Genomic DNA, 27022 nt, shown 5'->3' with positions numbered 1-27022 from the left:
TGCTTACTCTGCATGGGTGCAAATAGCAACAGCTGGTACAAGTTGCAGGGCAATGGTAAATTGGAACCTAAAAGTTTCAGCACTGGGTCTGTGGGACACCTTACTGAATAAGTTTGGATAACAAGATATGGCTCTGCTATCATGCTGGTGAAAATCGGGAATACCTCCATTGAACTCAATGTGGTTATCAATACCACTGTGAAATCAAAATTGTATTCTCTGCTTTGGATAGAATGATGAGACTAATTATGCATCTAACTGGGTTTGCACACTCTGCATCCTGCCCAGGTTTCTTCATCTCTCTCTCTCCTGCACACACTTACTCTTAACACCCTATGACCCCAAAGTTTTCCTCCCAGGGTGCACAAAGGGGAAAAGGGAAGGCATGATGTGGGTGGGCCTCCTTGTGTCTGTTCTGGTACCCAAACCACAGCCTGGAGTAGGTAATTTGGACAAGATCAGTTACCCCTCCCCAAATGCAGCAGGTATGCACCTGGACCAGTTGGTGGCAAGCTGTTAAAGCAGTAGAACTACAAGCTCCTTGGGTGCATAACTTCATCTTCTGAGTAGGTGAAATGCCATATTTTTTGCTGCTGTAGGATTTGGCATAAACCCTGCAGAAGCACTCTGTATTTAAGCTTGAAAAATGGCTCTCTAGTTTCCTTCTACCCTTACTATTCTTACTACTAATTTCTGGGATGTTATGGAATCTCTCGTCACCTGAGCTTGTACTTGGTATAGGTGGCTCCAGGTTGCTGTGTTGTGTACTCCGACACCCTAGGAAATCTGAAACATGATGTGTTGGAGCTTAAAGATGTGCATTCAGTTTTTTCTTTTGAATGCATGAAAGTGGCAAATACACTATAACTTTCCATTTGAGGGCCTCTACTTAAAAAGACACCATGAGCAAATTTATGGCCAAAACTGTACACTGCTATAAACACTGATGTAATAAGAAAAGTCCTCCCGTGGGGAGAGGGGGATAAATCTTTTCCAGTAAAATCCTCCTTTATAGGACAGTAAATCCCTTCTTGCCTGTGTAGTGGCAGTGCATTTCTCTGTCTGTATCAACATACAGTGCAATACACATTGTTTCCTTGCTGTCCTTTACTTCCCTGACATGTGAGTTAAGTGCTTTTAGCAACTTGCAGGATTGGGCCTTTGATCATTTGGGAGGTCATAGAAAACATCCCCCAGTTAGTCTGCATGCAATGTTGTTAGGCCTCTGCTTGTCTGGGGTATGTGAGACAGGAACCATATTTCTTGGATGGGCTGAATTCATGTTTTTTAAAGCAGTATAATAGCTTTATAAATTATGGACCCAGTTCTGTAAGCCTTTACTCATGTGAGTAGTCCCACTGAGTTCATTGGGATTGATTATGTGAGGAAGGGTTTTCAGGATGAGACCTGTAATGTACATTATCTATCTATCTATCTATCTATCTATCTATCTATCATAGCCAGGAGATTAATCTTATGTGCGCAGGAGCGCCGGCAGCGTTTTTGGCGCCCTAGGTGGTAGAAGGTCCCACCCCCAAAATGGCGCCCCCGACAGAGGCGGCGGAAGGTCCCGCACCCGAAATACCGACGACGACCGCGGCGGCTGGATGTGCGGCTGCCACGGTTGCCACTTCCCAAATGTCAGCGCCCTAGGAGACTGCCTAGGTCTCCTAATGGGTTGCGCCGGCCCTGTATGTGCGCTGAGATATTCATTGCCAAAGGTGATGGTCTCCCTGAAGAATATAGTGTAATAGAGAATAAATCTTTTGACTTATACCACTATAGTTCTTAAGTTATATAATTTTTGCAGCTCTATAGCTGCCCAACAGATGTAAATCACATTGAGGAGAGAGGACAACAACAGGGAAAGGATATTATTTTATTTTCCCTAGACCCTTTGGGAAAGATTTTTTGATCTGCATTATGTGAGTATACCTGTGCTGGACTCAGTGGTGTTATTCATGATTTACACTATTGTATGCATAGAGTTTAAGGCCAGAAGGGACCACTAGATCATCTAGTCTGACCTCCTGTAGATCGCAGGCCACCACCACTACCAGCACCCATACACTAAATCCAGCAACCAAAAATAGAACTAAGAATGAGAGTCCACAGGAGACTAAGCTATTATAAGAATGGCCATACTGGGTTAGACCAATGGTCCATCTAGCTCAGTATCCTGTCTTCCGACAGTGGCCAATGCTGAGGTGCTTCAGAGGGAATGAACAGAACAGGGAATCATCAAGTGATCGATCCCCTGTCATCCACTCCCAGCTTCTGGCAGTCAGAGACAAGGGACACCCAGAGTGTGGGGTTGCATCCCTGACCATCCTGGCTAATAGCCATTGATGGACAGTTTTGGCCTTCACAACTTTCTGTGGCAACGAGTTCCACAGGTTGATTGTGCATTGTGTGAAGAAGTACTTTCTTTTCTTTGTTTTAAACCTGCAACTTATTTATTTTATTGGGTGACCCTTGGTTCTTGTGTTACGTGAAGGAGTAAATAACACTTTCCTATTCACTTTCTCTGCACCAGTCATGATTTTATAGACCTCTATCATATCCTTAGACGTCTCTTTTCTAAACTGAAAAGCCCTAGTCTTTTAAATCTCTCCTCATATGGAAACTGTTCCATACCCCTAATAATTTTTGTTGCCCTTCTCTGGACTTTTTTTCAATGTTAATATATCCCTGTGAGATCCCTGTGTAACTCTTTGCAGTCTGCTTTGGACTTAACTGTCTTGAGTAATTTTCTATCATCTATCAATTTTGCCACCTCACTGTTTACCTCTTTTTCCAGATAATTTATGAATGTGTTGAACTGGTCCAGTACAGACCTTTGGGGAACACCACGATTTACTTCTCTCCATTCTGAAAACTGACCATTTATTCCTACCCTTGTTTCCTGTCTTTTAACCAGTTACTGATCCATGAGAGGACCTTCCCTCTTATTCCATGACTGCTTACTTTGCTTAAGAGTCTTTGGTGAGGGAGCTTGTCAAAGATTTTCTGAAAGTCCAAATACACGATATCCAATGGATCACCTTTGTCCACATGTTTGACCCCCCTTAAAGAATTTGAATAGATTGGGGAGGTATGATTTCCCTTTACAAAAGCCATGTTGACTCTTCCCCTCCAACAAATTGCATTAAACTATGTGTCTGATCATTCTGTTCTTCACTATAATTTCAGCCAATTTGGCTGGTGATACTGATGTTAGGTTTACTGGCCTATAATTGCCAGGATCACCTTTGGAGCCTTTTTTAAATTGGTGTCACGTTAGCTATCCTCCAGTCATCTGGTACAGAAGCTGATTTAAATGGTAGGTTACATACCATAGTCAGTAATTCTGCAATTTTACATTTGAGTTCCTTCAGAACTTTTGGGTAAACACCATCTGGTCCTGGCGACTTATTACTGTTAAATTAATCAATTTATACATGTGCCACATGTAGAGAATAGGTGGGATGGAGACGTACACTGGTGCAACATGAGAGCAGAATTGGGACTTTTGTGGGTTTTTTTGCGTAGAAAACGTAAGTTGCTGCAACTTTGTAGTTATAATGAAAAAATAACTTTTGCTTTAGGTAAAAATGTCTTCTACGTGTGACTTTGTTGTGCTCCACACTGGGCAGAAGATGCCTCTTATAGGACTGGGCACCTGGAAAAGTGAACCCGGCCAGGTAAGGCTTGCACTTGCTATAAACTAGTGCTATGATTTCAATCTGTATTATGCCTTATGCGCACATGAAGCACTTTGATTTGAAGATCTTTCATGAGTACTTCAGTCACACAATGTATATGTAGATTTTTAGGCCCCAATCTTTGACATATGTATGTGCTTAACTTTATGCAACTGGAACTACTTGCGTATGTGCAAAGCAGGTATGAATTGGGGCATGAGGTCACAATTTGGCACTCCCTCCCGAATTTGATTAATTCACATTGATGTCAATGTACGAAAGTTTTTGATAATTTCAATGGAACTTCTGCATGTGCTTTAAGAGTCTCCTGAACTGGGGGTTAGAGAAGAAGGGTGGTTATTGGCTGACGTGCAATACTCAGGAGATCTGGCATCAATTCCATGTACTGCTACAGACTCCCTTTGTGAGTTTAGGCAAACCACTAACTTTCTGCCCTGAGTTTCACACCTGTAAAATGGCTAAAAAGTTTCCAGTGGTGAAAAATCCACAGCCTTTGGCAAGTTGTTCCAATAGTTAATTACCCTCACTGTTCAAAATGTGCCTTATTTCTAGTCTGAATTTGTTTAGCTTCAACTTCCAGCCATTGGATTTTGTCAGACATTTGCCTGCTGAATTGAAGAGCCCTCTGTCAGGTTTCTATTCCCACAGCATGTAGTCAAGTATCAGAGGGGTAGCCGTGTTAGTCTGGTTCTGTAGAAGCAGCAAAGAATCCTGTGGCACCTTATAGACTAACAGATGTTTTGCAGCATGAGCTTTCGTGGGTGAATACCCACTTCTTCGGATGTGAAGAAGTGGGTATTCACCCACGAAAGCTCATGCTGCAGAACGTCTGTTAGTCTATAAGGTGCCACAGGATTCTTTGCTGCTTCCACAGCATGTAAGCACTTGTAGACCAGGGTGGTCAAACTGTGGCTCATGAGCCACATGCGGCTCTTTTACAGTTAAAGTGCGGCTCGCAGAGCCCCCCAGACCCTCCCAATTCTCTGCCTACCAGACTGTGGGGATGGGGAGCTCAGGGCGTCTGCCCTGCTGTGGGGTGATGAGGCTAGTGGCTTCTGCCAGAGGCAACTGTTGTCTGCTGAGGGAGGGGGGCACAATGTAAAGGTTCACTCCCCCAACAGCTGGAGTCATGCCCCCCTGGCACACCCCCCTTCTTGCCCTAGGTGCCCCCCCCTGCAGCTCCCAGGTGTTAGCTCTTGGTGGAGAGGCAGCAGCAAAAGCAGTGGCTCTCCCTGCAGCTCCCAGCTGTTTGCCACTGGAGCGCCCAGCTTGCAGGCTCCAGCAGTGCAGGGAGAGGACCTGGTGGCACCATGTGACTGAGCAGGGCCAGTAAACTCTGGCAAAAGGACACGCACCATCACTCCCCCCCCCCCCCCGCGTTGCCTCTGGCTTCTGCCCAGTGGGGAGGGCTCTTGGGGCTTCAGCACCACAGGACATGTCTGCTGCAGCTCAGAGCTTCAGCAGGAATGGGGCTGAAGCCCTGAAACTACACTCCCCACAGGAATCTTTATATCAATTTCTCCATGTTTTAAAACCTTTTTTGCTTCCTTATCTGCCATTTCATTGCCAGGCTTCCCACCATTTGTTGGGATCCATGCTAGGGTACATCTAAGCATACTATTTCTGTTGCCAAAAACAATATTTCCTTTAGAATCACTCCTGCTTTCTGAGGTGTCCCTTTTAGTTGCCACTGTATCTGATAATGAAGATGAAAAGAATACAGCTGTGGTAGGCCGTACATCCGTTATCCAGTTTAATGCTATCATTTATTCCCATCGATTCAGCTGTCGTAATAGAGATCCCTTTTAGATTTCTTAACTCCAATCTCAGGGATGCAAAAGGCTTCTCCCATGTCTCCCTGTTCTGATAGAAGAAACAGAATTAGGGTGACCAGACAACAAGTGTAAAAAATCGGGATGGGGGTGGAGGGTAATAGGCGCCTATATAAGAAAAAGCCCCAAATATTGGGACTGTCCCTATACGATTGGGACATCTGGTCACCCTAAGCAGAATATGTACAACCCTCTTTCCCAGAGCAGGTCCTAGTTGGTTAGGAGAGAGAGGAGCCTTGCCCTGCCCTCTCTGTAAGGCTTCTGGTCCCAGGCTCATAGGGGAATAGTAGAACAGGTTTTCCTCAGACAGAAACCATTTCCCCAGGACTGCTTCCTCTCTCCCCATATCTGCCTCTGCCATTTTCCTAGTACATCAAAACTCCAAAACCTTAAAAGAGCCATGCTACAGAACGGGGTTGTCTCTCACCCGCCGAAGCCCCACTACCCTTAAAGGGACAGTCCACCCCTGTTACTTATACAATATCTCTTTGTCTGAAGAGCTCAAACTGCTTTACAGCAGTCTTGTCCAGTCCAGTAGCATTTTAGTCATTTTACAGACTGATAAAGTGACAGCACAGAGACTTGCTCATGGCCACATAACATCTCCATTGCAAAGCTGTGAATCAAACTCTGTTTTCCTGGCTTCCTGTTTTATGATCTAACCACTAGACTCTACTCATCCCATGACAGATATAAGAAATTTAGCAAAGTACTTTGAAAATTTGGGCATCCCAATCTTGGCTGTATCTCTCTAAAGAAACTAGGATTATTTTTGGATTGTAAACTTTATCTGGTGGTGCTTTACCCAAAGTAACACCATCCTATTAAACCTTTCAGTACGTTTCAAGTACAGATTTCTTGTGATCCCAGCTCTGATAATCTTTCTAGTCCTTTCATTCCTATTCATCGCACGCTGGCCCTGTACCAGCCGTGTGGTTTTTCATAGCTAAATCTTAGTTGTACAAATGAAAATGCTGCAGCATCTCCGTAGTGAAGCTGTAATATATAGTTCTTAGCTTTTCCTGAGCTTGTTTACTATTTTTCAGTCTGGTTTTTAAATTCTTTGTTTAAAAATGCAAAACGTGTTGCTTCTCTTACCTACACAGCCAAACATTGGTGGAGAATTTGGTGTTTTGTGATGTTACCTTAGGAACGAGATGAAGAGATATTTGAGCGGAAGGGAACACGACACAGTAGTGTCTTATGAAATTACAACAGGAATGAGATCAAAGATAGGTCTGTTCACCCAGTAGCATCTATCACTAAGAACATGAATAGCATGGATTTTAATATGAATGCCTGGGTAGCATTAACCATTTCCTACCTCACTATAGTCTTTTTTTTTTTTTCCTTTGGCATACAGTTCTGAATGCTGCTGCAGGTGTTGATGAAGTCTGGATGTGTGCATATTTGATATATTTGTCCAGGATAGTATTAGAAGAGGTCTCTCTTTTCCATCACAGATGTCAGAAGGGCACACTGCATTGGCAGACAACTGACAGTGGATGAGGCTTGGTAGGGAGAATGGATCCCGGAATGAAAGGGGTCAGCAAAATCTTGAGGCTCCTGGAGGAAAGACTTCTTTGCACAAATGATAGCCACTTAAAATTGATTTTTAAATTGTTTCCTTAGCTTTGAGCTAGGCAAAGCTTTCAACCAGCAGCATTCTGTCCCAGCAAAAGAACAGACCAACCCGCAACTGGAAATTCTAGTCACCCAAACAAGCAGTTCCTCCCAGTTAAAGTGTGTGTTAACTGTGGCAGAAGGGGGAAGGATTTGAATTAAATCAATTTATGTATAGGAGACAAATCTTTGTTCTTTTGAGGTGTTCTATGTTGCCACCCCTAGTTGGAGCTCTTAGGGTACGTCTACACAGCAATTAAACACCGGCGCTTGGGCTGCAGGGCTATAAAGCTGCTGTATAGATGTTCAGGCTTGGGCTGGAGCCCGAGCTCCGGGACCTCATGAAGGGGGAGGATCCCAGAGCCCAGGCTCCAGCCCTAACATGAACGTCTACGTGACAATTTTGAAGCCTGAGCCCGAATCAGCCATGGGTCTTGTATTCTGGTGAACAGGTAACCTTAGTTTTCTCATCTGCAACAAATGGAGGAGCTCTGATGTAGTAATGCAGTGTGTCCAGAAGCCTGCATCTGACAATCATGTGGTGTTCACAGTCAATTTCTCCTTCCATTTCCCATCTGTGAGGAAGCTCAAACTTCTGGATTGCAGCAACCCTCCCCGGATACAGAGAGACTGCCATAGCTTCCTCTAGAATCCGTCATCTCCTTTCTGAGCATGGGTCCAATGGGGTGGCTGCACGGTGGTGTGATATTACAGGAAAACATTGGACAGCCCTTTCATGATGGCTTGGAGCAGTGCAGATGCCTGGCTACCACTATGATGGGGATATATAAATACCTACATAGATTTCGCCTTGCAGTGGGCTGAATGGAACTGGTGAATTGCAGTTAAGACAATGGATCCTGTAACAAGTCTGGACTCCTGAGTTCTGTTCCCAGATCTTCCACTGAGTTACTATGTGACCTTGAACAAATCACTTAACTGCTCTGTCTTAGTTTACCCGTTGCAAAATGGGTTTAATAATATTTACTCATCTCCCTAGTGGTATGGATGGGTTTTTGAGATCCTTGAGAACGTAAGAACGGCCATAGTGGGTCAGATCAATAGTCTATCTAGCCAGAATCCTGTCTTCTGACAGTGGCCAATGATAGATGTTTCAGAGGGAATAAACAACAGGTAATCATCAAGTAATCTATCCACTGTTGTCCATTACCAGCTTTTGACAAACAGAAGCTAGGGACATTTCAGAGCATGGTTTTGCATCCCTGCCTATCCTGGCTAATAGCCATTGATAGACCTATCCTCCATGAACCTGCTAGTTCTTTTTTCAACCCTGTTATAGTCCTGGCCTTCACAACATCCTCTGGCAAGAGTTCCACAGGTTGTGCATTGGGTGAAGAAATACTTCCTTTTGTTTGTTTTAAACCTGCCACCTATTAATTTCATTGGGTGACCCCTAGTTCTTGTGTTATGAGGAGGAATAAATAACACTTCCTTGTTTACTTTCTCCACACTAGTCATGATTTTATAGACCTCCTATCATATCCCCCCGCTTAGTTGTCTCTTTTCTCAAGCTGAAAAGTCCCAGTCTTATTAATCTCTCCTCATATGGAAGCTGTTCTATACCTCTAATCATTTTGTTGCTTCCTGCAGCAAGGGGAGGTACTCAGAGGTGGGTCTGATCTCCCCCTGAGGGTAGCTGTGCATGGGAAGAGTAAGTTCTGTCCCTCCCCAGCCTGGGGACTAGCAGCTGGAGCACAGGGAACAGTAGGAGCCCCTGGCTGGGGGGTCCCCAGTCGTCTCCCCACCCCAATAGCTAGATTTCAAAGGGGAGGGCTTATTTCACTATCCATGACACGTTTTTCACAGTCATAAATTTGGTAGGGCCCTACTTATTATCTATCCCTTTCCTAATGTTTCCCAACATTCTGTTAGCTTTTTTGACTGCCGCTGCACATTGTGGATAGTTCTCTGAAAACATCCACTCAGTGACTCAGATCTCATTTTTGAGTGGTAACGGCTAATTTAGACCCCATCATTTCATATGTATAGTTGGGATTATGTTTTCCAATGTGCATCACTTTGCATTTATCAACAATGAATTTCATCTGCCATTTTGTTGTCCAGTTTTGGTCCTTGGGCAAATAGCTACCTCTACTGCAACAGGCAGCCCATAGTTACACGGTATTTGACCCTCTAAATACTCCTGTCAGACCTGTTTCCCTGGAATGCTTGTTACTCTGCCAAAATGAGAACTAATCCTGTTAACCAGTTTTTCAATCAGATTAGTTTGTTAATATTTGTACAGGGCTTTGAAAATATAAAGCACTCTGTGGAGGCAGTGTGGCCTGATAGATAGACTGTTGGACTAGGACTTGTCAGAGCCAGGAATAGAGCCCAGGTCTCAGACTGGCCTACTGGATGACAGCAGGCAAGTCACTTCACCTTCCTGCACTGTACTTTCCCCACCTGTAAAATGGGGGTGCTGCTGCTTACTTTGTCGGTAAAGCACTTTGAGATTTACAGTTGTAAAGCTGTATAACATCTAGGAATTAATACTACTACTAAGTACTATTCTTATTCTCAAACCTTGTTTTCAGGTTAGAAGTATCTTTGCTCTCGGATTCTTTCAATAAACCTCTTTAGCAGATCTGGAAACCTGATTAGGATGTTTGCCTTTGTGTGGAACAGTGACTCTCACAGTTCAAACTGGAAAACTTTGGTAGCTCTCAGGACAGGAAAGACGCATGCAAATATCTTGACTAAATCTATAAGCCTTGTGAAATGATCAGTCCGGGTTTCCCAGTATTGGAAATTTAACTTGCACATGTAGGTGGGAGACGGCACCCCCATGTTTAAGCTGTCTTGTAAAGGCATGGCCAGAGCTTTTTGTCCTTAGGCACTGCCTAAGAAATCACTTTGTCTGTGGGGTTCATGTGCTGGTTTGGATGTGACTGTCACAGTTTCAGGGTTAACTGCATCTTTGACAATTCCTTCCTCCTGGTTCTTCCTCAAGGGCATCCACTTTTAAGGTTTCAGGCTCCCAGGTGTTACCTCTCTTGGGCAGAGACCCACATCTCTCTCCCTCTAGACCAGGGATTTAGGCTTGTAGGCCTGCACCTCACTGTGATTTCCCCGGGAGGTCTGATCTTGGTCCAGTGCCTGTGGTTAACCGTTCTCCAGGGACTACAACAATATAGAGAGAGCCCGGCACGGATACAATATTTGGATCCATATCCATTCGCAATCCACAGACATGGTCTGCAGATATCTGCAGATTTGCAGGGTTCTAAACACATATCAGTTTCCAACCAGCCTTCACAGAGCAAAACACATTTATTCTTAGGGTACAAGCATTACAGAGAAAACATATAAATGTTCCCATATGCAGGCTAAAAGCTTACCAGAGGTTACCCATCCGTTTTATGGGATCCTCGTAGGCCAAAGTCTTTCCAACCCTTCAGCAAGATTGGGGCCCCGTGGACAAAAGTTTTGCTTGTTTGCAGGATCAGAAAGAAAGCCCTGTGTCAGTTTAAGCTCAGCCTCATTATATCAAAAGGGCTCTCTTTGTCTGATCCCAGAAAACCCAGTTTGAACCTGTATATGAAAGCCTCCCCGGGGGTGGTACCTCTGTGGGGTTGTTTAGACTGTCATTAACTTGCCTTAATCACCTCCTCCTTCCCCTGTTGTTTTTAGTTCCTGGAGGAGCTGTTGTAACCTTGGCAGATGGAGTAGGACACAATCAATGGCCCACGATTATATGCAAACTTAATGCAATATGGTCTCCAAAGATACTGCACGCAGTTGGAATATCTGTCAGTGGCACTTTTGCAGAGAGCTTTCAAAATCAAGCCCTCTGTATCCTCATTCTCCTGAACAATTACTGACACACATCTATCTTCCTGCTCTTTATCCTTCCATCTTAATAGACACCATTGCCCATGGGGAGGGAATGGATTGGAGCTGTACTATGGAACATGTTTAAGTTTCTTCTCGGAGCAGATGCTTCTGCTCCATGGCTTTCTATAATTAATAAGTCATTATTGTTCTGTTCTCTTTGGGGGTGATTGGACTGCATAAAACATTAACATATTGAGTGATTTCATAACCCAGGCACTGTTTGTAGTAACCATTTCAACAGAAAAGTATGTGTCATAGTGAAAGTAAAGCCTATAAATCCTGGCTGTGTTGAAGAAGGAAAAACTTTTTTTTTTTTTTTTTGGTCATAGTGACTAAGGGAAATTTGCTCTTCAATGCATATATTGTCTTAGCACACCAAAGAACCTCATCAAAATATCCTGCATGTAGCTTCCCCTTTCCTTTCAACAACTACAAGAAATAAAATCTAGCAGGAACCAATAGATCTACTCCATACTTGATTTATCTTTTAAATCTATCTTGTAAACCAGAACATTTTATTGTCTTTCCTCAGTATTAATTATTCCACTGGCTTTGAAATGGAAAATGCAGGTGCTTTTGATAAATTAGTTAAAAGATCATTTGTTTAATCTTTAACTGTCTCTGAATCCTGTGGAAATTCTGTTTTTTCTCTTCTTACAGGAATGCCACATGAGAATATTTTTGTTATTTGTATTATGGTAGCACTGGGAGTATGTCTACACAGCAAGTGCAAGAGTGCTTCCCAGTGTGGGGAGCCAGACATGGGCCAGTTCTGCTTGAACTAGGATGCTAAAAATAGCAGCGTGGCCTTGGCAGCACAGGTCAGTCACCCGAGTACAATCCTGCCCGACCCTCTGGGTATGTACTTGGGTGGCTAGCCCATGCCACCGTGACCACACTGCTATTTTTAGCATGCTAGCTCAAGTAGAACTAGCCTGCGTCTGTTTACCTGCACTGGAAAGCACCCTCCCAGCTGCTGTGTAGACCTTCCAGTGAGCACTGAACAGATATCAGGACCCCATGTGCTAGACTCTATACAAATGCCTTGCAAGAGACAGTCTCTGCCATGAAAAGTTTACCATCTGCACAGACAAGGTTGCAAAATAACAATACAGTGTGGGAAGAGATTAACCTCCTCTGTTTCCATGGGTGGAAGCATATCACAGCCACAAAAGCCTGTGCTAGCTCAGGAGGCTAACTCTTCCCACACTGATAAAATAGACTCAGTGTTTAGGTCTAGATCGTCCTAAAAGAGACTATATAACTACTGGCCAAATGGTCCCCAGTGGGCAGCTAAGAGAAAAGATGACTCTGTATAGGCCTTACCTTCTCTGCCCATGGCCGGGGCCATCATTATTTGTAGCAGTCTCTTGCTGCTTATTGAATAATGGGGTTTGAATTTTTATTTTTTCTTCCCCAAAAGCAGCCTGAGAAGTCTGGAGAGTGCACTCTACTAGTTTGTCTCTAGGCTTACTACACTCCTAAGGCATGCCCTGCAGGGGGGTGAGTGCTTCAGTGCGGAGACTTTGTTATTGCAGTGGCTTTCATTGTTGTGGAGTGGAGGAGAACATAGGAAGCGAACAAAACCAGAGGAGATCCTGGTACGTGCATTGGAGCAGATTACATCCCAATAAAGTAACCTTACATTTCAGAAATGCAGTGTGAGGAATTTAACAAAACCCTGTACTCTAATAATCTTGGAAGCCCTGTAAGCTAGTAATTTTGGAATTTAAAACCTAACTCTTTCTCCATGGATTGTGCTTCCAGGCACTAGCTGTAAGGTGGCTGGGAATATACCAGTAGGAGCTCCTAGAGCTTCTTGGCACATAGGGAGAATATGGCAGCTGTGCCATTCCTTGAGAGTAACCTTATCTTTGGCCAGCGAGCTCTACATGCCTGCATGGAGGATCAATGCTTTCCTGTTCCCTTTGGAGTACTTAACAGTGCTTGCCTAGCATAGTCCTGGTACTCAGACGAACACAAGGGCTGCAGAAGGCTCCTTGAGTACTTCTCAGCTTGTCCTGTTCTTGCATCGAGGCACATCTAGTTCTTTTAAAAAAAAACAAAAAATGCTCATTATGGATCTACAATAGCTTTTTCTTCAAAATAAACCAGACCTTCCCTTCCCAGTGGTTATGCTGAGTTAATCTGTATTTGTTTGTGATTACAGGTGAAGGAGGCAGTGAAGTATGCTCTCGGTGCAGGTTATCGTCACGTTGACTGTGCTACAGTTTACAGCAATGAAGCAGAGATAGGTGAAGCCTTCCAGGAGAGCGTCGGGCCAGATAAGGTGAAAAAGGAACGGTGATTGTAAACTGGATTGTAAATTGCAGCTCTACCCTGAAAAATGACTCTGTAAAAATGGCATTGCAGAGTTCTGCATATTAATGTATCCTAGTTATTTCTAGGTTAGGTAGAATTTTCTCTTCCAGATCTATGCTAGTTTTGCAGGCCAGATTTTAGTGAAATCTTTTCTCACTACGACAGATGATTGCTCAGAATGCAAACAGGGAACCTGAAGAGTAAGAAGGAGCCTTTTTCGCTCTGCAGTTGCTTTTCAGGGACCCCCCCTTTAAGATGTCCCAATTTAGGCACCCAAAAATAAACGTGCCCCAAATCACTAGTTACTTTTGAAAATCTTAGTCATAGTTTTCAAAAATTCACTTGAGCTCATCAGCCTAAATGCAACACAACATGGGGGGAATCTATGTGTGAGGCCTGGTCTACACTATTCAGATAGGTCAATCCAGCTACATCAGTCAGTGGTGTGAAAAATCCACACCACTGAGTAACATAGTGTAAGCTGACCACCTAACCCCCTGCGGTAGACCGTGCTAGATCAAGTCGATCTAGCTACTGTCTTTCAGGGAGGTATATGACCTACGCCAGTGGGAGAACCCCTCCCATTTCAGGTGGAGACAAGCCCTGAGTCCAGGGCTGAAAGTAAATTAAAGGACTTACTGGTATGCTGGAGTCCTGAGCAGGGGCGTGGCCTCAACTGGAAGAGATGGGGGCCCTGGGCCCTTTAAATCACCACTACCTGGAAGCCCCGGGGCTCAGGGGCGTTTTAAAGGGCCTGGGGCTCTGGCCACCGCTACCGCAGCGGAGCTCTGGGCCCTTTAAATCGCTGACGGAGCCCTGTCGCTGCTACCCCGGGGATCTGGCAGCTGGGCTCGGGTGCTGATTTAAAGGGCTCAGGGCTCTGGCCGCTGCGGGGAGCCCCTGGCCCTTTAAAACGCCGCCCGAGCCCTGCTGCTGGAGTCCTGAGGTTGCGGCAGCAGGGCTCCTGTAGGGATTTAAAGGGCATGGGGCTCTGGCTGCTGCGGGGAGTCCCGGGCCCTTTAAAGCGCCGCCTGAGCCCTGCTGCTGGAGCCCCGGGGTAGCAGTGGCAAGGGGCGGGGCTCCCCGTAGTGGCAGGAGCCCCAGAACCTTTAAATCACTGCTGGAGCCCTGCCCCCGCTATCCAGAGCACCGGCAGCAAGGCTCCTAAGGTGATTTTAAAGGGCCCTGGGCTCCAGCTGCTGCGGGGAGCCCTGGGCCCTTTAAATTGCCAGCCTGGGGAAGATGGTCTGGTCTGGTCTGGCACCATATCGGACTGGACCGGCTTACTTTCACCTCTGCCTGAGTCTTAAACTCAGCACCTCACTTCTGGAGCCAAGAGGAGCTGGGGAGGGCCTATTAAAAAAAGTGTGCTCAGCCTCTATGGGGGAAGGAGCTCCTCCATGCTTTTTTGGGCAACCTCTCTGAAGCATTGATTTAAGTGTTTTCAGTCCACTTCAGCTGTCCGCTCCAACTTTTCTTCCCCAGATTGCACCATCCCTCCTGGTGCAAGATAGGCAGGAATAATCAATACAGGAGAGGATAGGACCGTCTACTAGCCAGACTGCATCCAGTGATACTTTAAAAAATGCCAGAGTGGTTTATAATGAGTACTTTAAAAAAAATAATATTTTTTTTAGATTTTCTCTGAACACCGTAGGTCAAGCACAAAAATAACAGTGAAATCGATATGGAAAAAACAAACTAAGAAAATTATAGTTATTGCTCCGATGTATCAGTTTCCTATTCAGAGACTGCTGAAATCCTGGTTCCGTTGAAGTCAGTGGCAAAACTTCCACTGACTTCAATGAGGCCAGGATTTCACCCTTTGTATATAGTATGTAACATACACATTTTCTATTTATTTATAAATATCAAGCTGCTTAACCTTATAACTGTTTCATATGCTGGGCTTTAAGCAGCTGGGCAGAGTATGTGAAACACATTTCTTGCACTTGCCAAAAAAAAGTCCAAGTAGGAAGATTTATTGGGTTATTTTTATTTTTGTTCTTTCCATGAGTAGCACTCTTGGTAAATAGTGTCATGAGCTCAGCAAGTTACAGAAGCTAGTTGGGTCTGTCTCATGGGCATGATTCATAAAACAGAAATATAAATAAATAAATAATTTACATCTGCGTAAATGGAACAGTCTGTCCACTTTGGCCATGTGTAGTTCAGTAATGGCTAATCAGATCAATTTGCGTGTGGGAATAATTTTTGTTGAAATTAGTTTAGATTAGTGATGGGAGAACTTGGAGAAATGTTTGTGGTTTTGCAAAACTTCCATTAAGTTTCAAAAAGTATCTGGAGGTAGGAAGGGAGGCTGTGAGATATTTTAGAACTTTACTTTTCAATATAAAACCCTTTTTCTCTTTCCATTCTGCATCCCATACATTTCTAAAAAAATTCATTCATAGGTTCTAAATTACTCTCTTCTTTATTTGAATTACACTCTGGTGGTTGTTTGCCTTAGGAGTTGGCTAAGGAGTCACTGGCCATTCCTCTTCTGACTAGTGCCTTTGATGTATTCAGATAAGCCTTTGATGTGAACCTGTGCCAATATGTTTTTTTTTCCCCTCTGTCTCTAAAAGCCTGTTAAGAGGGAGGAGCTATTTGTGACATCAAAACTATGGAATACCAAGCACCACCCAGAAGATGTGGAGCCAGCCTTAAAGAAATCTCTGAAAGATCTGAAACTGGATTACCTGGATCTGTATCTCATGCACTGGCCACATGCCTTCGAGTGAGTTCTGCATGGGAGGAGAGCAGGAAGTATAAAAGTAGTGCAGACTATCAGTTTATAACTGGAGGCTAGTTACTGTGCATCTGTGAATTTCTTGCCAGAGATATTGCCTGCAAGGTATTTCCTGATGTTGTTAGTATGGTGAGCTTGAAATGTCTAATCTGGGCCCCCACTGCTGTCCCTCCAAACGTGCATATGCATTTTGCCTAAGAACAGACAGACAAAGAATGTTTCCCGTTCATCCCAGTTCTTTGCATTTGAAATGAGTTTTAGCATTAGTAAAATCTGGAAACCGTCTACAAGGAAGATGGATATCTCCTGATAATTGTTCTCATTAGTTTGCAATTATAAAGCTATAAATAGTGGATTTAAACTTGAAATTAAGTCTTATCTGATTTTTAAACTGCACTAAATGTGGTTTAATAGTCAGAGCAATTAGGGAGCAGAACCAGTTTTCAGAGAGGCAGTGGAATCCTCATCATTACTAGATATGTACTGTCACAGTTCCCGAGATAACTGAACCTCTGACCTCTGCATTGCCTCTAGGAGGGCACCCCCATTTAAGTTTCAGGCCTCACCTTTTTTGGGATGACTCCCAGACAGGGGATTTGCAATTCCTCTTGCAATTCCCTGTGATCACCTTAGCAGATCTGACTGCAGTTCAGCGCCAGCAGTCCTGTTCTTTCAGGGGCAATGCCAGGGTTAACCACTGATCAGCCAGCCTTCATAAAGCAAAGTATTATTTATTCAGAACAAAAGCATTACAGAGAAAACATGATAAAAACAGTAAATGCAGGTTTTGGTTTACCAGACAGACATCCATCTTCCACATGGAGATCATGATAGGAACAAAGTACTTCAAAGCCTTCCCACAGGGCCTGTCCCTTCTGGTCACAGTGTCATGTCAGTTTTTTTGTCTAGGAATTTGTATTAATTATCTCCCAGTGATTTTAGTTATTGCAAGAAATTTCTGTAACTCCCCTATGGAGCTAAACAAATTCTTGGCCCATACAGATTACATATAATATTTATAAAGTTTATAAAATAGCCTTTGAATATTCCATGTGTCCATAATATGCCATCTCCCAAATCACAGCACTAGGTGGCCTTGGGATCTGAGTGAGTTAGCTAGAAGTGGCTTAACTAGGCATAACAGGATTAATGAAACACATCTCTGGTGTTGTAAACTGGTGTAGTTACATTGACTTAAATGGAGTTATGTCAGTTTACACCAGCTGAGAATCTGACCTGTTACGAAGGAAAAATCTTCCCGAAGGTAAGATCTATTAGCGTGGAATAGTCTCCCAGGGGAATGGTGAAGTCCCATCAGGCTTAAGCTTGGGCTTGAGTGATTTAATACTGGACTGGGTAAAACACTTAAGTATACACTGTAAGGGCCAATCCTATAGCTGTAGAAGGATGGACTAAATGTGACCTGCTATTACTTAAGTATGAGCCTCTGTCAGATCAGTTACACAGGAGATCCTCTCAACAGGCCAGCTCTCTCTCAGATTCAGAGGAACTCAAATTCTTGCCTCCTGGGAGCTCTCAAAGAGGCGTTTCCATTTTTTAGAAGTGTTATGTGACCCAAACTGGATGAGTACCACATTGTGAGTGATACAAGAAAAGACTGTTCAGCACTAAATATATCCCTTTAGGTAGCTTAGTGAGGCAATGCATTAAAGGTTCCAGTCTCTGAATGATCAGATGTAAAACAAAACCTGCTGTATGGGGAAGTTGAGCTGAACGGTTGTACTTAAATGGGAACTGATGCTTTCAGTTAGAACCACAGTGTCCATGGGTCTTGAGGATGAATCCTCTCACCTCAATACACAAAAAGCTAGAAGTGAAACCATGTTTCAGGGGCATTTCTGTTGACATGTGATGCTGTTTTCCCCCTACAGCAGCTCATAAGGCTGTATTCTAAATTATATTTGGTGCTCAGTCTATCCATGCACTGAGCAAGAACCCTCCCACTCAGTCTGATGCCCCTGATCCCTCACTCCCAACTCCTGCCACTTTCGCAATCCCAACATTTTCCTTTCAACTGGGGGAGCATAGGAAAGTGTGTGTGTCTCTCCAAAGACTGAGGCAGCAGTGCAGCTGGGCAGAGATGCTCCTTAAGTAGCTTGGTCAGCCCCTGTCCCATCTTGCTTTCCTCAGAATCCAGTTGTATCCCTCCCACAATGCACTGTTGTGTCACCAGGCCAGCCAGATTCTGTGTGTGTTGTATGTGTTGCTGTGGCTAATTGGAACACTCCTAACCCAGGAGCAGGAAGGTGTGATTTTTATTTTTTTAAGACCTATTCCCACTGGGAGCTGAGCTCATATCCACTGCTGACATTGCAGTACAGTGCCAGGGAAAGGGAATATTGGACTATTCCAAGCGCCCTCTTCTGGATGACTGTAAAATCAAAGTCCCTTCGGTAGCAGGTTGGCTCCAGATGGAAGTTTAAAATTCCTGTAGGAATCCTCAAAAACTCTGAAGGGATTACCTCTGTCCTGGCAAACATTCTTCTTTTCAATCCAATATTTTCTAAGGTCAGAGTCTGTGGGTGAAGTGTTGCTTGAGTGTATAATGACGGCCATGTTCTCATATAGTCACTGCATTATAGGTAGATAGCTTTTGAGTACTCTACAGTAAGTTACTTTGACTAGGAAAGACACCATATACCAACCAGTTTTCCGTATGGTAAATAAGCATATTGGAATCTAAAGGAGATGTAAGCTTATCTCACATGGTGCCTTGTAAAGCATGTATTGGACTTTTACGAGTATTTTAAAGAATATTTCTTTTACTGGACATTTACTATAATAAAAATCTCCGTGCTGTTTTTTGCAATGTTGTAGACGAGGAGATACTCTTTTCCCAAAGAACCCTGATGGCATGATGCGTTTTGACTACACTGACTACAAGGAAACTTGGAAAGCTATGGAGAAGCTGGTGGAGAAAGGTCTGGTGAAGGCCATTGGACTGTCCAACTTCAACAGCCGTCAGATTGATGACATCCTCAACATGGCTGCTATCAAACCAGCTGTACTACAGGTGAGACAAACGCAGGCAAGTGGGAATGGGCCTCTGTGTGAAAGGGCAAAGTCTGTGCAGGAAAGGTACATTAGTGTCGACTCTTCTTTATGCAGATCCTATCCATAGTGAGCTCCTCTGACCACTATTCGTTGAGCACAAATAATGTGCATGGTGGTGTATGACCATAGGAGCAGAGTTAGCCCTGCACTGGAGCAGGCACCAGTGCAGGGACAGGCCTGGCTCCCACCCTATTTGTGTGTTTGGGTGAATGGGTTTCACCCTGCATGCAGGCTAGTGCAGCCCTGAGGGCTGCCCTCACTTGTGTAGTCACCATGAGGCTTTGCAGGAGTGCAGAATACTTGGAGTGCAAGAATGCCTGGTCATGCCTCCTCCCATCCCCTATCTGCTCCTTACCTTCCCTAGATTGACCCCTGTAGCCAACACTCCTGCAGAGATGGCACAGATCTGTGCCAGGCCCAGGAATCCCTTGTGCTGGGGCAATTCCCTGGGGGATGGGTTTATGCCTGTCCTGCAACCCTTTATGCTAGCCTTGCCAAATAAAGTTAATAGAAGAAAAGTTTGCCTTCAAGGATTTCTTGGTCTAATTTGTACGGCTTCAGCTGAAGCACTTCCATTAATCACAGCTGAAGTGGCAAGGACCATGGAGAAAGTCCCTTCCTCAGGTAGGAAAGTTCCAGAACATTTAGGTCTTTTTAGGCCAGAATGAATACCTTTAAACTCAGCCTTGAAGCCAATAAGCAGCCAGGGCAGAACGTGAACACTGGTGTCAAGCATTCATGATGAGAAACTCCACTAAGCATACAGGCTGTTGCGTTCCGGACCAGCATTACTCTGAGTGGCGTTATGGCGAGAGTGCGTTGCAGTAGCTTAATCTTGCAGTGACAAAGGCACGGATTGTAGCAGCAAGAGCCTCACCTGGGGGCGGGGAAGGTCACAGCATCCTAGAGAGACATAGATTTCAAATCAGCCATCATGGCCATTGCGAACAGCTGGGGAATCGGCAATTTTCTGATTGTGATCACTCTGTAACAAGTAGCCATCACACCCTCACAATTCAAGGGGTAAATACAATCCTGCGGGTGCTATCTAGGAGATGGGAATGAAGCCATGGAATGGCAATCTTACCTACTCCTGGTAGGGTGTGTGGGCAAGTCAACATTGCTTCAGAATCAATACTACTAAAGGCAGCTGATCTAAGAAAATGGGAACATTATTCTAAAAATCTGTTTACAACACTAACCCAACATGGATTAAGCTGACCAGCTGCATTCCCTTATACTGAGTGCTGTGTAAACAGGCTTGCTCAATAAATGCATTTTAGGGCCTGATGGGAGGTCTTAGTGGATCGAGTAGTTTCTCAGGCTAAGGCAAGAAGTTTGCCATTCAGCTAAAAAAGTATTTCCAATTGGTCAAATCCTCTGTTACATGTTGTACCAGGATACAGGTTGTGGGGACGCTGAGTCTGTCTGAATTCAAGTTCACATCTTGCACAGAGAATTCTAGTATCTTCATACAAGGTAGGTGAGGATAACTTGTAGAAATCCCCGCCCGCAGCTACCTCCCCTTAGTTAGCTATGCAGCCTAATTCCTTTGCCGTAACCTGCAAGGTGACTTCTCATTCCTGCTAGCAGTAAACTATTGTATCATGGGAATCCCAACAACCGAAACAGACTTCAGTCCTGTTTTTGTTCTGTTGTGTGTTGCTTTAACAGGTGGAATGTCATCCCTACCTTGCTCAGAATGAGCTAATAGCTCATTGTAATAAGCGAGGGCTGGTAGTAACAGCATACAGTCCCCTTGGCTCTCCTGATCGAATGTGGAAGCACCCCGATGAACCAGTACTTCTAGAAGAATCTGGGATCAAAAAACTGGCAGAAAAATATGGGAAATCACCTGCTCAAATCCTCCTCAGGTACTGAACAGTTCTGAGAAAGGGTGGTATTCATCACTGGCCCTATTGACGCAAGTGGCACGCAGTTAAAGGGGTTCTGACTGAGACAGTAGTTTTATTGTCAATAGAGTGTTATAGCCATGAAGAACCCTAAAATAAAATTGCCTACTAGTTCATCTCTCTTCCACTTGACAAACCATTATTTTCTCCTCTATTTCTGATGCAGCACAATCCAGCCTAGGATTTTGATCCTATACAGCACTGAGGACTTTCTAAGAGTCATGGTAGTTGTCAATGGGAGGCAAGGGGCCTCAGCAACATCTAGGACAGAGGTGGGCAAACTATGGCCCGTGGGACACATCTGGCCTGTGGGACACTCCTGCCTGGCCCCTGAACTCCTTTGTCACACTCATCTTCAGTCACAACAGCACAAATTTGGAGTTGGTTAGTCAGCTAGTAGAAGGTGGATGAGAGGAAGAATGATATTCTGCTCAAGGGACTAGAGAGAACAGGAGTGTCTTCTTGGTTTACCTTATGGAAGTTAGTGGGGCCAAAATTTTCTAAAGGGTTTTGCAGTCCAGCTTGAGACATCTTGATCTTGTTTCAGTTTTTTCAAAACTGATCAGCTGCAGCTCTCAATGAAGTAGTCTAGTAACCATTCTGTCTTGCTCAAGATTGTTGTTGGTCGGTTCTAAGGTAAACCCTTGTCCAGCTCACCTCACAGCCATCAAGTGCCCAGAAAAGGGGTTCAAGGTGCAAGGAGTAAATATATGTAAAATGCATACACCGCCAAGTGAAAGAGGGAATTGTTTGCTTGGAACAGATGTTTCTGTGTCTCTCCCCACCCCTTGGGTTGTATGTGTAGAAGTTGAGGTTTTTCTTCCTTCCCTGTGTAATAGGTGGCAAGTGCAGCGTAAGGTGGTTTCCATTCCCAAGAGTGTCACTCCGGCCCGCATTCTGCAAAATCTCCAGGTAAGAGCTCTTCCCCAAAAAGGAGCACTTCTATTAGCAATGCAAATACTTAATGTCTTTCCTTAGAGGGAAAAAATGTTAGTAACTGCACACCACAAAAAACAGGGTACTCATCCCAAGACTCGTTACCAGCTCCCCAGTTACATACAGGTCTGTAGATGCAGATGGGCGGAAAGAATTTTTGGAAAAAAACTCATTTAAGTTTCGAGTGACAGAAGGGTTTGATCACCCACTCCTTGTTTTTAAATGAAAACCCCTTGTCTTTCTTAATTTAGCACTGGAGTTTGCCCTTATCTTAGATAAGTAAACAGTAATTTGTCTTAAAATGGTATTGGCAAAACAGTTTTTGGAAAGAACTGCCACTCTTTTTTATTATTCCCATTCAATGACTGGGGTGTCTGGAATCAGCTGCTGTTCCGATTATACTCCTTAGCAGGAATAGGATTAGTGAGGGTAGAATTTTAAAGAAACTCTTTCCTGAGCTACAGTTGAGCCAGTTCACTTCACTTTAGAAGTCCCTGGAAACCAAAGTTTTAAAGTTATTTTGAGGTAAGTCTGTCTGGGTCAGATCTTGAGATCTTTACTCAGCCTAACTTACTCAGGCAAAATTTCTTGGGAGTTTGGCTGGATAAGATTAAAATCTTGGGTGTAATTCTGCAACTCTTACTTGTATTAAGCCTAATTCTGCCATCCGTTACACTGGTATAAATCTTGAGTAATACCATCGAGTTTAATGGCATGACACTAATGTAGACACAGAGTAACTGAGAACAGAATTTGGCCCATTGAGTAGCGCTTATTCACAGGAACAGTCCCACTGATTTCTATGGAACTGCACCTGTTCAGTGTGAGCAAGAGCTGTAGTATCAGGCCCTGAGTAAAGACCTCCAGATTTAGCCAGCCCTGTATCTCATTTTTTGTCAAATTGCTTCAACCCCTGTTAATGAACAAATGTAAAAAAGACGGGACCAATCCTGACTCGGTTCTTAGTCTGAGTTTTGCTTGAGTACAAACTAAGTAGAAACTTCAGGATTTGGCCTGTTTAGAGAGATTTTCCTTTAATCTCTAATGTTCAGTGCTTCCCAGTGGAAAATGAAATCTCTGCATCAGGAGGCTGTCAAGACTACAGCTTCCAGTATGATAGTTAATTCTTTTGTAATACTGTTTCAAACACAGTGTTTAATCATTTACCCTTTTTAAATTTAAATACAGTTATTAGAATTTCTAATATTGCAGTGAGTTTTTCCTTTAAAGTCCAGACAAAAGCATTCTGTAATTACATTTTAAATTATTCCAGTCTATTGTTCCTTTGTGTATGTATTGGTAATGTTGCAAGGCCCCAGGTTGATGCTTTTAGATGTTACTATTTCATTCTGTGTCTTGGTATACTGAGGCATGCAGGTGCAAACCATGCCCCTCGTTTGTTGGGTCTCTGAAGGAGATCAGGTTAGAGGGAGGTGGGCTGTAATTGTTACAAAGGGAACAAGACAGGGTGGCAAGGTTCGGGAACTACGGAGACTGGCAACCACAGTCCAAGAATAAAGCTTTAATTTTTTTTGTTTTAGGTGTTTGACTTTAATCTCACAGGAGAAGAGATGGATCACATTGGAACCCTGAATAAAAACTGGCGATACATTGTGCCAATGGTTACAGTAAGTTTCTCTGGCTGGGTCAGGGGGAGAAAGTGTGCATGCCTGTGTGTTTTTTGTCTCAGTGCTCTTCCTTTCATTATCCCCTGCCAGAGCTATTGGTGGACAAAACATTGCATCTTATTAGGGTAATGAAGCTGGAGATAAACGTTTCATAAAAGATTGGTGAGGGAATTGTAGATGAGGTATGTGGGGGTACTGGATGGCTAGGTTAGTGGCTGTGTCGATATATTAAAGCACCGTTAGCTTGTCTCAGAATGCTCAAAGCCCAGGCACAGTCAGCTGGCTTAAGAGGATGGGATGCTGTTCTCTGCAACTAATGCCCAGAGAGGGATTGTTGAAGAAATGCTCCCTGCTTCCCCACCCTCCCTATCAGCATCATGGTGATTCACTAAGCAGATGAGACAAGAGAGGCTAGTTCAAAGTGCTAGCTCATCCTGCTGGGAAGAGGCTAAATGCTGTGCAGCTGGGCTTCAAAGATGCAAATGAAACAGGAAAAAATGAGACCGGAAGTATTTTAAATAGGAATCTAGTGCCCCGTCTGAGTGGGACCCTCCACAAGTACTCCTGTTCTTTTTGAAGATACAGACTAACACGGCTGCTACTCTGAAACCTTATTTTAAAAAAAAATGCTTTAAAAACAAGAGTACTTGTGGCACTTTAGAGACTAACAAATTTATTTCAGTATAAGCTTTTGTGGGCTACAGCCCACTTCACTGGATGCATAGAATGGAACACACAGAAAAGATATTTATACATACAGAGAACATGAAAAGGTGGAAGTAGCCATACCAACTGTAAGAGGCCAATCAATTGAGATGAGCTATCATCAGCAGGAGAAAAAAAAACCTTTTGAAGTGATAATCGAGATGACCCATAGAAGGTGTGAGGAGAACTTAATATGGGGAAATAGATTCAATTAGTGTAATGACCTAACCATTCCCAGTCTCTGTTTAAACCTAAGTTAATTGTATCTAATTTGCATATTAATTTGAGTTCAGCAGTCTCTCTTTGGAGTCTGTTTTTGAAGTTTTTTTGTAGCAAAATTGCCACCTTCAGCTCTGTCACTGAGTGGTTAGAGAGGTTTGTACATGGAGAGTTCAGAGGATCTGACTCAGCAGTTGGTCACACTTTTATGTATTTATAATACGCTTTTATATCTGAAGATTAATCACATGTAAAACTTTTAACATGTTTCCATGTGCTGGTTAATCCTCTGCTTTTTAATCACTGTTTCCAGTGCCCCCTAGTGAAGAACAAAATGTACCACACTGTAAATAATTCATTGGGGACCCAAGGTGTTGGTTTCAAAAGAGTAGGTGGAATATTTACTAGTAGAAAAAAATCCCTGAGATGTTTTTTTGTGCAGCAATCCTAATCTGTCTCCTTCTAACATCAGCTGCGTATGACTGGTAGTGAGCTTCACAGAAGGAAGCGTTGGCTGACTGGCAGGAGCTTGGCACCTTGAAAAGTGCATCTCCTCTCTATGGAAGCTTTCTGGTGCCATGCTTAAATGCCACCCCCTCAAAAGTCTATATTCAAGTAGAGGACATGGATGATATCCTGCTCCTAATGAAGCCAAATGGGAGTTTTGCCAAGACTTAGCTGGAACCAGGATTTCCAACTATGTGTTTAGTGGCTAGGTGTCAGGACTCCTCAACCCTGCCACTGCCTCACTGTGTGACTTTGAGCAAGTTACTTAACTTCTCTGCCTCAATGTATTCATCTGTCAATCTGGCATAACCACACTTTTCTCTATGGTATCTCACAGGAGTGTTGAGAGTCAGACCAATAATGAATATTTTAAGTGCTTTGCAAAGTACACACATTATAGCAATTACAGGGAAACCCCGCTATAATGCGCCCCGCAATAACGCAAATTCGGCTATAACGCGATTGTGCGGTGGCTCCAGCCGCACCAGGTCAAAAAAAAAAAAAAAGGCTGGAGCGCCGCGGAAGCACAAAAAAGAAAAAGAAAAAAACAGTCAGAGTGCTGCCGAAGTGTGCAATAAATAAATAAATAAATAAAGTGGCCGGAGCACCGCGGATGCGCAAAAGAGAAAAAAGAAAAAACCTGGCAGAGCACTGCTGAAGCGCCAAAAAAAAAAACATGGCCGGAGCGGCGCCGAAGCGCAAAAAAGAAAAAAAAGAGGCTGGAGCGCCCCCGAAGGAAAACAAAAAATGGAATGTGCCTTCCCCACCGCCTACCCCCGCTTACCCTTTTGGTGAGAAGAGCCATTCTCCTCCCCAGCTGCTCCTCGCTCTTCCTCTGCCCCTTGCACGTCTCCCCTGCTCTCCCCAAGTGTTTCCCTCTCTCACTGCATGGCTGAGAGCCCCTGCTGCTGGAGCTGCACCCTTTCAGTTACTGCTATGGGCAGTTCACAAATGAAAGTAGTTTTCTGCCCAAGAGAAATCGACAGGCTTGAAACTGACCAGCTTGAAATGGTAAACCCCACTATACCGCGACCCCGCATTTAGCACAATCCAATTTTTTGGACCCCGATCATCGTGTTATAGCGGGGTTTCACTGTATTAGGTAAATGTTGCAAATAAGGAGCCCTAATTGTTTTTAATCCAATTCCTCAAGTCCTAACCACTGTAAGTTATATTTGTTGCAGGCTACAGAGAATTCTCTTGGAAAAAGATTTTCTAGTAATACTATGCCTTGGGGAGAAGGGGGAGCAGTGATTGTTAAAGATATCCTTGCTAAGGACTGGGAAGTAACGGAAACTAGATTCTGCATGGTTCAGTTTTTAATTTCAAGCAAGAACTGGATTTTCATCTTTCTGACTCAGATTGTCTTTTTATTTCACAGGTGAATGGAAAACTAGTAGCAAGAGATGCTGGACACCCCCTTTATCCTTTCAATGACCCCTATTAACTACAGTAGATTGGGTGTTAGAATAGGACTCTGTGCACTCGTTCCCCAAGTAAAAAGAACAAGAGTACTTGTGGCCCCTTAGAGACAAATAAATTCGTTACTCTCTAAGATGCCACAAGTACTCCTGTTCTTTTTGCAGATACGCAGCTGCTACTCAGAAACCTGTTCCTAACCTAGTTGTTGCCATTGTTTATCAAAAATCTTTCCAAATAAAATCTGATGTTCTAAATATTAGGCTTCTGTGGGTTTTCTTGTAGCATAGTATATTATGTATAATGCATCCTCTTCCTCCAGATGATGTAATACCTACATCAGTGCTCATGAGGCTTATTATAATACACTGCATGCTCGCTGCTATGAGGAAATGTATGATGTCCATGGGAGCAGGCAAGGGAATCGATATCATGAAAGATGTACAGACTCTGAAAATATAAAACTAGGATAATATACTAGTTTTGAATGGGGATATGTGCATAAAACAATTCTGAAGTCTTTCACAAG

The 27022-nt window shown here is 43.7% G+C and overlaps 1 protein-coding gene across 4 annotated transcripts in view; it reads left to right on the top strand.

Moving 5' to 3' along the window:
• Positions 1-26745, top strand: part of AKR1A1 (aldo-keto reductase family 1 member A1) — a 38239-nt gene extending 11494 nt beyond the window's left edge. For 2 of the 4 annotated variants that reach the window (XM_039486275.1, XM_039486277.1), the window contains 8 exons: positions 3588-3683; positions 13188-13307; positions 15928-16079; positions 18930-19125; positions 20841-21040; positions 21919-21991; positions 23557-23643; positions 26456-26626. In XM_039486275.1, the coding sequence (XP_039342209.1) occupies positions 3588-3683; positions 13188-13307; positions 15928-16079; positions 18930-19125; positions 20841-21040; positions 21919-21991; positions 23557-23643; positions 26456-26521 (990 nt within the window). In that variant the 3' untranslated portion in view covers positions 26522-26626. The other 2 variants (XM_039486276.1, XM_039486278.1) reach the window with 2 other exon arrangements.
• Positions 26746-27022: the final 277 nt, after the last annotated feature.

Source organism: Mauremys reevesii, linkage group 8 (assembly GCF_016161935.1).
Source record: "Mauremys reevesii isolate NIE-2019 linkage group 8, ASM1616193v1, whole genome shotgun sequence".
Taxonomy (NCBI): Eukaryota; Metazoa; Chordata; order Testudines; family Geoemydidae; genus Mauremys; species Mauremys reevesii.
The sequence above is the reverse complement of the archived record's forward strand: the minus strand, read 5'-3'. Positions and strand labels throughout refer to the sequence as shown.